Source organism: Molothrus ater, chromosome 39 (genome assembly GCF_012460135.2).
Source record: "Molothrus ater isolate BHLD 08-10-18 breed brown headed cowbird chromosome 39, BPBGC_Mater_1.1, whole genome shotgun sequence".
Lineage (NCBI taxonomy): Eukaryota > Metazoa > Chordata > Aves > Passeriformes > Icteridae > Molothrus > Molothrus ater.
This window is the reverse complement of record NC_071666.1, coordinates 86,297-97,500: the sequence shown is the minus strand read 5'-3', so window position 1 is coordinate 97,500 and position 11,204 is coordinate 86,297. Positions and strand designations below refer to the sequence as shown.

The window sequence follows — 11,204 nt, the reverse complement described above, 5'->3', positions numbered from 1 at the left end:
CTGCTTTTTTTTTTCTTTTTTTTTTCTTTTTTTTTTTTTGGCAAAACCAGAGGGGGTGAAGCAAATGTGAGTTCAGCCTCAGCTCCTTGGCAGGGACTGAGGGTTTCCAGGGGAAAAAACCCACAAATAATGAGGATAAACAGGTGATTTTGCTGAGAACCTGAGGGAACACGAGACTGAGCACCTAAATCCACGCAAGGTGTGAGATCCACGAGGGAAATTTTGTGAACGTCCTGTCCACGGAAAAGCCTCAGCACGGGAGCACCAGAGGGACAAATGTGGGTCTTGCTCAGGTCCAGCAGGACAAACATCACTAAAAAAAACCAAAAAAAGCACCTTTTAACCTTTTCCAGAGGATCTGGGGGTAGAGAACCAGGGAGGGCAGACAAAGCCACACAGGCTCCTCCGCAGTGGTGGACAGTGGTCACCTGAGGCTGCTCAGACAATTCTCACAGCACCCCAAAAACAGCTTTTGGGGGAAAATTATTTCCCCAGGTGGGAGAAGGAACCAGGAAATTTCTGACTGGATTTTTTTTTTTTTAATTTCTGTTTGTCTCTGTGGTTGTTGACCACAGTCCTTGAGTTGGTGACCACAATCTTTGATTTGGTGACCACAAGCTGGTGACCACAACCTTCCTTTAAGGCCACCACAATTTCTGGGCACTGCTGGACGTCTCTCTGCTCCCCCCTGCCCTGGAGACCCTCCCTGTGGCGCCCTCCCGACCACCTCCCTGCCCACCCCTCAACCCACATCCCCCAAACCAGCCTGATTTGAGTCTTTTTGATCTCACCCAGGAGCCCGGGAGGGAGGGCTGGGAGTGCCCGGGCTCCTGGGCACCAAAATCAGTCGGAAAAGGGGTTCTGGAGATCCTTTTTCTCATTCTGGAGACGGGCATGAGCAGGAGGAGACTCGTCCCAACCTGCAGCGCCTCAGGGGCACAGCTTGATGTAGGTGACCGTGGAGCAGACCGAGAACAGGGGGAACACCTTCTCCTGGAAGGCCACGTTGAAGGTGAAGATGTGCTGCATGTTCTCGGCGTCGTAGAAGGAGACCTCCTCGCCCTCGTAGTCCAGGTAGACGCGGACACGGCTCAGCTTGCGGCCGCCCAGGCACAAGGGCGTGCGCTGCGGCGACGTCACGGCCCAGTAGCGGCCCCCGTTCTGCTGCACGGCCCAGATGCCCTCCTCGGGCGAGAACTGGGTCAGCCCCTTCCTCCGAATGGATTCCTTGGCCACGCCAAAGGCCCAGCCGTCCGAGGGCCCCACCTCCACCTCCCAGTAGTGCCGCCCCGACTTGAAGCCCGTGGAGGCCAGAACGCGCGAGTTGGTGTCAAAGCGCTTGGGGTTGTCGGGCAGCTCCTGCTTCCTGCAGCCCATGCGGACGCTCTTGAGGTCGGCCGAGAGGATCAGCAGGTGGTTGGCAGAGTCGGGGTCCAGGGTCAGGTCCTCTGTTGGGGACAGATGGCGGTCAGGGCTCAGCGAGGGTTTGGGCAGGGAAAAGCGCGGCTCAGTTTCTGGAGCTCAATAATCCCAGCCTAGACCTCAATAATCCCAGCCTGGAGCTCAATAATCCCAGCCTGGAACTCAATAATACCAGCCCAGCCCCAAAAACCCTACACCCCACACAGACACCCCCATGAACACCCCAAATCCCTCAAGGGGGGTTTATCTCATGCAGCATCTGGTGAGAAATGGGGTGACAACAACACAAGGCCACCAGGAGAGAAGACAACGCCATAAAAGCACATGCAAATAATTCGCAGTTATCAACAGCAAAGATGATCAAGAATGTTTTTTTCCACATAAATTGATTTTTTTTATCTTGGTTTCCAGCTCATTCACACATACAGGCGGGCTCCGCACCCCCCTGGCATCACAAATCTCAGAATTTTGATCCCCAAACCGCCCCAAAAGCACCCAAATCCTTGTAGGAAGCCACGACCTGAGGCGTATTTCCACCTGGAGTAGTCCAAAGCAAACATGCAAATGCAGCCTGGTCCCAACAGCTTTTTTTTCCCCTTTTCCAAACTCAGAGGAAGTGACCTCAAATTGTGGTTGTAGTCAGCAAAGTCACCACGAATCCATGAGACACTTTGGGGGGAGTCTAAAATGGAGCAAGTGCAGCATCATAAAAGGCCTTTGTGCTCTCCAAAATTCACAGGTTTGGGTCAGGAACTGGCATAAAAAATTCGCAAAAGAGACACGGTGGAATTGAAAACCTCAGAGCGCTTCGTAAATGTGGGGAAAGTCAAAACAGGGACAGGCTGGGATCATTTTCCCTTCAAAACTTAAGCGCCAGGTTCCTCCCCAAAAGTGGCCAAAAAACCCTACATTTCCTGCATCTCCTGCATCTCCTGCATCTCCTGCATCTCCTGCATCAGAGACTGCAAATCCCACCGGCAAACCCATGGGGAAACAGGGTTGAACTCGCCGATTTCATCAATGCCCTTTTTTTAAATTCTTTTTTTTTTAATCTTTTTTTAAACTCTCTTTTTTAAAAATCTTTTTTTGTTGTTGTTATTGTTTTAAAGCACCTTTTAGCAGGGTGTTTTCCTTCCTGGGGCATCTCCAGCGCCTGGAATTGTCAGGAATTGTCAGGATTTGGGTCTGAGGTTCAACCACAGCGAGTGACGCCTCTGCACATGCACCCACCCCCCTGGGCATGCAGCGAGGGGCCTTTGGCTTTTCCCGTGGTTTCTGGTGTTTTCTGCCAAATTTTGGCATTTCCGGAGGTGCCTGGGGATGCTGCTTGTGAGCAGAATCCTTGGAAAAGGTCCAGCCCGTGGGTTGTCCTCCTTTGAGGTCCCCAGGCTGGAGACCACAGGGTTAAAAGCAAAAAAAAAAAAAAAAAAGAGTTTTTTTCTCCTGAAAATGCTGCTCTGGGCACCTTCGCACCAAGGGGGTGTGGATGGGGTTTGCCCCTCAAATTCATGACCTCTCCCATGAAATGGAGTTAAATTCTTAATTAACTTTAAAAATTAGTTAAGTTCTGCTGGGATTTAATTTGAATTCTTAAATAACTTAAGGAATTAACCAAATTCTGCTGGGATTTAATTTGAATTCTTAAATAACTTAAGGAATTAACCTGAATTCTGCTGGGATTTAACCCCTCTGAGGCCTCCATCCCAATTCCCTGGTGGAAGCAGGAGCCCAGCAGAGCAAATTTGGCAAAGTTGTGGCTTGGAGTGGCTTTTTTGGTCTGAAATCTGTGGGTTTGTTAAGTGCAAACAGGCAGAGAGGACCTGGCTGAGCTGTCAGATCCCCGGCGTCAGTTAGAAAAATCGGCTTTGGGCTCTGGAGCTGAGCAGGCAGGATCTGGAAATCATCGAGAGAGAAGAAATTAAGGAAAAAAAAAAAAGGGAAAAAAAAAAAGAGAAAAAAAAAAAGAAATCTAAAGTGTCTTTTCCTTTTTTTTTTTTTTTCCTTTCTCCTTTCTTTTTTTCCCCCTCTCTTTTGGCTTTGCAAAATACAACCACAATTCTGAGTCTTTGCTCTGGGTGCTATGTGTGAAAAATCTTTTTTTTTTACCTTTTTCACCTCTTCCCAGCTCGTCCTGCAGGTTTTCTGAAAAGGAGAGAAGAGAGGGGCGTGAATGGGGACACAATCATTTGGGTTTTTCTCGCCTAGATTTGCTCTTTTCGGTGCATTTTGCATTTCCAGCTCTCTCTGCGCCATCTAGTGGTTTCCTGCAAACCCAGGGCTTGGCTATCTTGAAATTAAATTATTCTTTATTTTTTATATTTTATTCATGTTTCTATTTTCTTTTTATATATTATATTTTATATATTTTTATTTTATATTTTTTATTTTTTATTTTTATTTTTATTTTTATTTTTATTTTTATTTTTATTTTTATTTTTATTTTTTATACTTTAATTTTTTATTTTTAATTTTTGGGGTTGTTTTTGGTTTTGGTTTTGGTTTTGGTTTTGGTTTTGGTTTTGGTTTTGGTGTTGGTGTTGGTTTTGGTGTTGGTTTTTAATATTTTATTATTTTATTTTTTTTCCACCCACCTCGGAATTTCTTCAAGACCTTCTCCAGGACCACGGTTTTGAGGGAGAAGTTGCAGACGTGCATCTTCATGTCGGTGCAGACGGGGACGGGCTTCTGGCACTTCACCTCATCACTCCTGCCCAGGGAAAACAGAAGAGTGAGGAAATTGTGGATGTTCCCCCATTTCCAGCCCCGTTTTCCACCCACGCTCCTCTCCCATCCCACCCCGAGCACCTTACTGGGATTTCATCCTCCTTGGGGTGAAAAAACCAGGATTTGGGTGTGGATTTTCTGGTGATGGGGGGGATTTTTTGGGGTGATCCCCTCCCCACCTCCACCAGCTCCAATTCGATTTTAGGAATCGGTGGCGCCTGTGCTGGGGGAAATGAGTGTGAGCAAATCAGGAATTTGGAGTTTTTGGTCTCAATCCTTGAAAAAAACCCACTGACAGGAAAAGCACATGGTGAAAATCAGATTTTCAGGAATCTGGAGGAGATCCAGGGCTCGGAGAGAGCGGGAGGGAAATTCCACCCTCCCCGGGGCACCTGGACGGGGCACGGGGAGCTTCAGGCAGGGCTGGAAACCCAAAGGCCGTGGGGAGAGAGAATTCCTCACCTGCTGATGATACCCGTCACGTCCTGGAAAGGAAAATAAAGAGAGATTGAGTAGTGAGAGCCTGAACGAGGGATGTGGGACGCCAGGCAGTAAATGCAGTAATAAAATGCAGTTTATTTTATATAAACCGTGGTTTATTGTACACAAAATGCAGTTTATTGTACAAAAAAATGCGCTTTATTGTACACAAAATGCAGTGGAGGCAATTTAAGGTTCAAATACACTCAATAAAGTTATTTTCCCTCAGGCAGGGTAAATAAAGTGATTTTCCTTCAGGCAGGGTGGATTGCGGAGGCAATTTAAGGTTCAAATGCGCTCAATAAAATAAAATTGCAACACCACAAACCAACACCAAACCGAGCCATTATTTGCCTGTTCTGCCCTCAGAACACATTCCAGAGCCCGCACCAAGGCAGAGCCACCCCCAGGGGCTGAAAAAAGGACCCTGAAGCCAGCCCAGGGCTGCTTTTAAATAAACAATTGGCATTTTATTCCCAAGCTGCTTTTTAACAAAAAAATGCCAGTTGTTGTTCCCAAGCTGCTTTTTAAATAAAATGCCGATTGTTGTTCGTGGGGCGAATTCCCACCCACAGCCAAGCCCTGAAAACTTCTGCAAATATTGACAGTGCCCAGGAGGCAGCCTGGCAGGGAGTTTAACCCTGTGCAGGTCTGGGACAGCTCCCTGGGAAAATCCTGGCAAAACTCCAGGGAAAACCTCTGGAAAATCACAGGAAAAAAATCGGGAAAAATCCCTGGAAAAACACACGAAAAAAACCCGGAGAAACCTCTGGAAAAAACACAGGAAGAAAAAAAAAAATCATTACAGTTGAAGAGAACATTATTTCCTCAGGCAGAGAGAGGCTGGGGCACTCAGGCACCTCCTTGCGCCATCCACTCATTAAAGGCAGACTAAAAAAAGGACTTTTACCCCCAAAACACCTTTATAGGATCCATAAACACAAACCAAGTGCTTGGGGGTGCCAGAAGAGTCCAGACAAATTCACAGAGGAAAAAAAAATCATTAAAAGTTGAAGGGAATTCTGTTTCTTAGCCAGAGAGAGCTTGGGACGCTCAGACACCTCCTTGCACCACCCACTTATTAAAGGCAGAATAAAAAAGCACTTTCACCCCCAAAATCATCCCTACAGGATCCATAAACACAAACCAAGGGCTTGGGGTGCTAGAAAAGTTCCAGATGAGTTCATGGAGGAAAAAAAAAGAGAAATCATTAAAAGTTGCAGGGAACGTTCTGTCCCTCAGGCAGAGAGAGCTTGGGGCACTCAGGCGCCTCCTTGCACCTTCCACTCATTAAAAGCAGGATAAAAAAAGGACTTTTACCCCCAAAACACCGCTGAAAAATGAGGAATAAGGCTGTGAGCCAGAGCTGACACCTCACCTTGAGGAACTCCAGCATGGGCTGCTGGATTTTCTCCTCCAGCTCGGCGATGAGCTTGTTGAGGAGCGTGATCTCTCTGGAGAGGTCGGTGATGTTCTCGTTCTGCCTCCGGGAGATGTTCTTCTCCATCTTCTCCAGCTGCCCCAGCAGGATGTGCTCCTGGTCGTGCAGGAACTGCCGCAGCCGCTCAAAGTCCGAGAGCAGCTTCTGCCGCTCGGCCTCGATGGTTTTCTGGGGGCGAAACACGGCAAAGAAAGGCAAAAAAAAGGAATTTTCAGAAGAGAGGTGGGGAGGTGGGGCTGGGGCCTTCTTCGGGGAGGGGTGAGTGTGAAAAATGCAAATTAAATGGCTCTTCGCAAATATTTACTGCATTTTGGCACAGATATCTACCGTATGTATTTTGACGCAGATATTTACTGCATGTGTTTTTTACGCAGATATTTACTGTTTTTTTGTTGTGTTGATTAGTAGCGCTGTGTTAACATTTTAATAGTATGGTAAATGTAGTTTTGTGGTTAAAAGGTAACTTTTGTAGTTAAAACAGGAACTGTGTGTGTGGGATATTTTTCTTAAGAAAAGAATGAGGTACTGGCACCAGACGGGAGCCACAGGACACCGAAATCTTTCAGAGAAAGAATTTATTGCTCCATTTTCAGGAAAAATGAACTTCTTCCCACCTTGCTCAGCTCTGAAAATGCCGTTTAGGATTAAGAGGAAGAAGCTGACACTGACCAGACAAAATCCTTTGTTTGAATAGAATTTATGCATCACTAATGAGACGTATGAATATTCAACAGGCTGCTGTTTTTAAGGGTTAATCCTCTCTTAACACGTGTCCTTTTTCGGGCTTATTTTGCCCAGAAAGAGGCACCCTGACTGTCCATAACTCTCTGGTTTTAATGTTTCATATTGTCTTAATCCAAATTGTCCAAATTATTATCACTCTAATTATATTATTATTTTTATGACTATTTCATTACTATTAAACTTTTAAAATTAAAAAACCCCAAATGATTGGCGTTTTTCATAGCGAGGAATCACAGGGAGCGGAATTCCCGGACTAAAACCTTGGGAAGCAGCGTCAGGATCTCTCAAAAATCACTTTTCTTGGGGGAGGAATGGCCTGGGAGAGGAATTATTTTCATTGGGCCGGGTATTTTTTCCCTTCTGCTGCCACAGGGGTGATGTGCTGAGGAAGAGGAAGGGTGGAGCAGAGCCCCGGGGCCAGCCGAGCCCCCGAGATATTCCAGAGAATTCCGAGATGCTCCAGCCCTATTCCCGAGGGCTGCTGAGGCTCTGCCTGATGGTGGTGGGGCAGGAGGGAGGAGAAAAGTTCCCATTTTCTCTTTTTTGGGACAGTCCAGACTTCCCCGCCGCCCCACTCCAGGACCCACCAGCAGCTCCTGGGTTTTTTTATCGTCGTTCACTTTGAACTCCAGCAGCTCCTGCCGCTCCTTCCTCAGGAAATCCAAGCGCGCATTGATTTTCTCCTGGGAACAACAACAACAACAACAAAAAGATGATTTGCGGGTGTCGCTTTTCGTCCCTCTGCCCGCGGGGTTTGCTCTGTGCCGGGTGGGATGGGGAGGGAGGAAAAACTCATCATGCGCTGGCCGGGAAATCCAGAACCTCCCCAAAAAACAGGAAAGAGGGAGGAAAACGCGGGATGAGCTCGCCGGGACCACCAGAACCTCCCCAAAAAAAACAGGAAAGAGGGAGGAAAACGCGGGGAGAACCTCCCCAAAAAGCGGGGACGGAGGGAAACACGGGATGCGCTCGCCTGGAAATCCCGAAATCCCCGCGGCGGCCCCCAGGACCACCAGAACCTCCCCAAAAAGCAGGATCGGAGCATGCCAGGGGCAGGACGTGCCCTGCTCCCACCGGCAAAGGTCAGCCCGGCTTTAACCAGCTCATCTCTGGACGCTCTCCAGCCCCCAGAGAGTGGCGGCTGTTTGTCTGTCAGTCGCGGCTGTTTGTCTGTCAGCCGCTCCCTCACCCGGCGAGGTGAATCCCGCCCAAAAACCCGGGCCAGGTGCGCACACCCGGGCGGGACAGCTCTCCCAGATGTTTCTGGGAGACTGGGAAGCTCTCCCGGCTTTTTGGGGAGGCCGAGAAGCTCTCCCAGCTCTTCGGGAGGCGAGGCAGAGCCGGGTGACAGCGCGGGGACAAGCGCGGCTCGCACGCACGGACGGACGGACGGACGGACGGACGGACGGACCTTGTACTCCTCGGAAGCCTCGTCCACGGGCACCACGGCGTGCGGGCGGTGCTCGCGGGACCTGTCGCACACCACGCAGATGCTCCTGCGGTCGTCCTTGCAGTAGAGCTTGAGCGCCTCGCGGTGCTTGGGGCACAGCCCGTCCTCCTCCGCTCCTTTCGCCCCGCGCTGCGCGAACTGGCTGATGATCTCGGACATGTTCGCCAGCTGCCGATTGGGGCGGAAATTTTTGCTCTGGAAAACCTCCCGGCACTGCGGGCACGGGAAATCCATCTCCAGGTCCTTCCAGCTCTTGACGATGCACGCCCGGCAGAAGTTGTGGCCGCACTCGATGGACACGGGGTCCTTGAAGAACTCCAGGCACACGGAGCAAGTGGCTTCGTCCTGGAGGTTGCCGGGCAGGAACACGGCGGCCATGGCCTCTCTCCTGCGGGGCAGGAAGGGTTTCAGCGCGGCTGGGAGGGCAGCGCTGGCACCCGGCCCCGGGGGCGGCGCTCGGCCCGGAGCGCGGCCGCTGCCCGGGGTCCCTCCCGCGGTGTCCGGTTTCGCCCGCCCAGGGACCGGACCTCGGCTCCGGGGGGCGCGAAGGAAAGCAGGGACGCTGCCCATAAATCCTGAGCTTCCTGGCTCTTTTTTTTTTTAATTTATTTATTTTAAATTTTTTTTCTTTTTTTTTTTCGGGATGGGGGGGTGTTTTTGGTTTTTGTTTTTTGGTTGGGTTTCTTTTTTTCAGCAAGGAGGCGGTAAGACGATCCACTTTTGGGATCTTTTTGGGATCCAAAAAAAATCCCCAAAACCTTCTGGGGATCCCCTCCCGTTCGGGGGTGCCACCGGCTCTGCATGGATGGAGCTGATTTATGGCCGAGCCGCTGCCGAACCCGAGCCCTGGGGCCGGCGTGGAGCAGCTGCTCCAGGCTGAGGTCCAGGAACCATCTGAGCCCTCGTTAAAATCCAGTTTCGCCCCTGAAACTCCAGTTGGGGACTCAGATGACCTGGTTGAGCTCCAGGGCTCATCGGGGGCCATAAAAAGCAACAGGAGAAAGGGAATACACGAGGATGCAAAGTCCTTAGCGAGATCTGTGCATGAGTTTCCCAAATCCATAAAGATCAAGCTCGGGATTGGGGTCCTGCACCTCAAAATAAAATAGCCTTGGCCTTCCGGAAATATTTTCTGCAGGTTTGGAGGCCGTGCATTAAGTGGGAATGATAATTAATTTTTTGGGTTTTTTTTTTTTCCAGGGCTGGGGTTGTCCATAACATCGTGGTTTCCACTTTTTCACCGAGTTCTTGTCAGGGCAAACCGGGACAGGAGGGAGCGATGGTCACCCGGTTACTGAGGGGGTTCAAGTTACCACGGGCTGGGAAATGTGGGATCCTCTGGAGAGCAATTTGTCTTCTCCTAATGAGGACCTGAAATCAGATCCAGTGATCCATAAATTCTGATTTGAAAGCAGGCCTTGCTTATCCAAAACCTCCGAGTCGGGATTTTGGACACATCTGGAGCTGTGGGGGGAGATAAATCCCAGTTCCAGAGGTTCTGCTGGAGGAATTAATGAGCAAAAACGGCCCTGGGATTTTCCTGCAGAGTATTGCCACCTCTGAGCGTGTTTATCTGCCCCTTCTCATGCATTTATGTAATTTTATATATAAAAATATCACTCCCTATGGAAGGGGTATTCACTCTCTCCTACCTCCCGTATATAATTCTATATTTGTATGTATTTATATATATTTATATCAGTATTTATATATATTTATATCACTCCCTGTGGAAGGGGAATCCACCCTCTCCCACCTCCCGTTTCTTTCGATCTGTAAATAAACACCAGAGGGACAAGGGACGGATGGACAAGGGACAGAGGGACAGAGGGACAGAGCGACAGAGGGACAGAGCGACAGAGCGACAGATGGACAAGCGACAGAGGCACAAGCGCATGCCCAGCCCTCCCCGTGTCCCGCGTACCTCGGAGCGGAGGCGTCGGGCCGGGGCTCCCTCCCGAACCGCCCCAGTCCCGGCGGGTTTTGGCCCGGCACGGCTCGGGACGCGGCCAGCTGCGCCGCCAGCCGGGTGGCAGCGGGGTCCCAGCGGGACGGGGTCCGCGGCAGCCCCGGGCAGCGGCGGAGGAGCCCGGCCGCGGCCGCCGCCGCCTCGGACATCGCTGGAGCCGCGGCTCCTCGGTGCCCCATTTGTCCCCTCTTGTCACCGCCACCCCCTCCCGTGTCACTTACCATTCTCTGCCCTCCCCCATCGCTGCTATGCTGGGCACCCGCCGAGGTTTTTCCCTCCTCCTCCTCCTCCTCTTCTTCCTCCTCCTCCTCCTTCCCTGCTCTGCTGCTCTGCTCCGTGCCAAAGTTCTCCGTGCCAAAGTTTCTCGCGTTTCCAGCGCCTCCCTCCACCTGTCCCCAAGGCCGGAGCTTCTCCGCGGGGCTTTTAACCCTTTTCAGGAACCTCATCCCTCCTTCCGAGGGGAAGGGGCAAAAGCTTTGCACCCCTCTTCCCAAAAACGGTGAAAAAAATATTAATCTCGCTGTGCAAACTTGGGGGCAAAAGGGCAGGAACTTCCCCTGTGGGGCGTGTCCCACCTGCCACAGGTGTGTTGGTCAGGTAGGAAGAGCTTGGGAGACCCGAAGCGACAGAAGGAGGGGGGAAATGAAATGTAAATACAGCCGTAAATATATGGATTAATTGATGGGTATCCAAAAATATCCGTAAATATATGGATTAATTGGTGGATATCCATAAATATATGGATTAATTGATGGGTATCCAAAAATATCCGTAAATACATGGATTAATTGGTGGATATCCAAAAATTCCATACACCTATGGATTAATTAATAGATATCCAAAAATATCCATAAATATATGGATTAAATAATGTCTACGGGACACACGCACCCCCTTTATTTCCCTTGGCTCCTAGCTGATGCTCCTCTCCCAAAATTCCCAGCCCTGCCCAGGAGTTAAAATAAATAAAACCC

The 11,204-nt window shown here is 49.9% G+C and overlaps 1 protein-coding gene across 1 annotated transcript; it reads right to left on the bottom strand.

Moving 5' to 3' along the window:
* Nucleotides 1-39: 39 nt before the first annotated feature.
* Nucleotides 40-10,379, bottom strand: TRIM7 (tripartite motif containing 7). The gene is made up of 9 exons (XM_054518181.1): nt 10,186-10,379; nt 8,223-8,649; nt 7,399-7,494; nt 6,005-6,235; nt 4,609-4,631; nt 4,014-4,129; nt 3,529-3,564; nt 792-1,448; nt 40-313 (listed from the first exon to the last, which is right to left on the bottom strand). Exons 1-8 carry the CDS (start codon nt 10,377-10,379, stop codon nt 931-933), a joined length of 1,641 nt encoding a protein of 546 aa, XP_054374156.1. The 3' UTR covers nt 40-313; nt 792-930.
* Nucleotides 10,380-11,204: the final 825 nt, after the last annotated feature.

What these genes read in the sequence shown, in the direction of transcription:
- TRIM7 (XM_054518181.1), bottom strand. Translation starts at nt 10,379, where the DNA reads ATGTCCGAGGCGGCGGCGGCCGCGGCCGGGCTCCTCCGCCGCTGCCCG. An exon ending in AGGCTTCCGAGGAGTACAAG is followed by an intron (nt 7,495 to 8,222) that starts GTCCGTCCGTCC and finishes TGTTGTTCCCAG; the next exon opens with GAGAAAATCAATGCGCGCTT. An exon ending in GGTCTTGAAGAAATTCCGAG is followed by an intron (nt 3,565 to 4,013) that starts GTGGGTGGAAAA and finishes TCTCCTTTTCAG; the next exon opens with AAAACCTGCAGGACGAGCTG.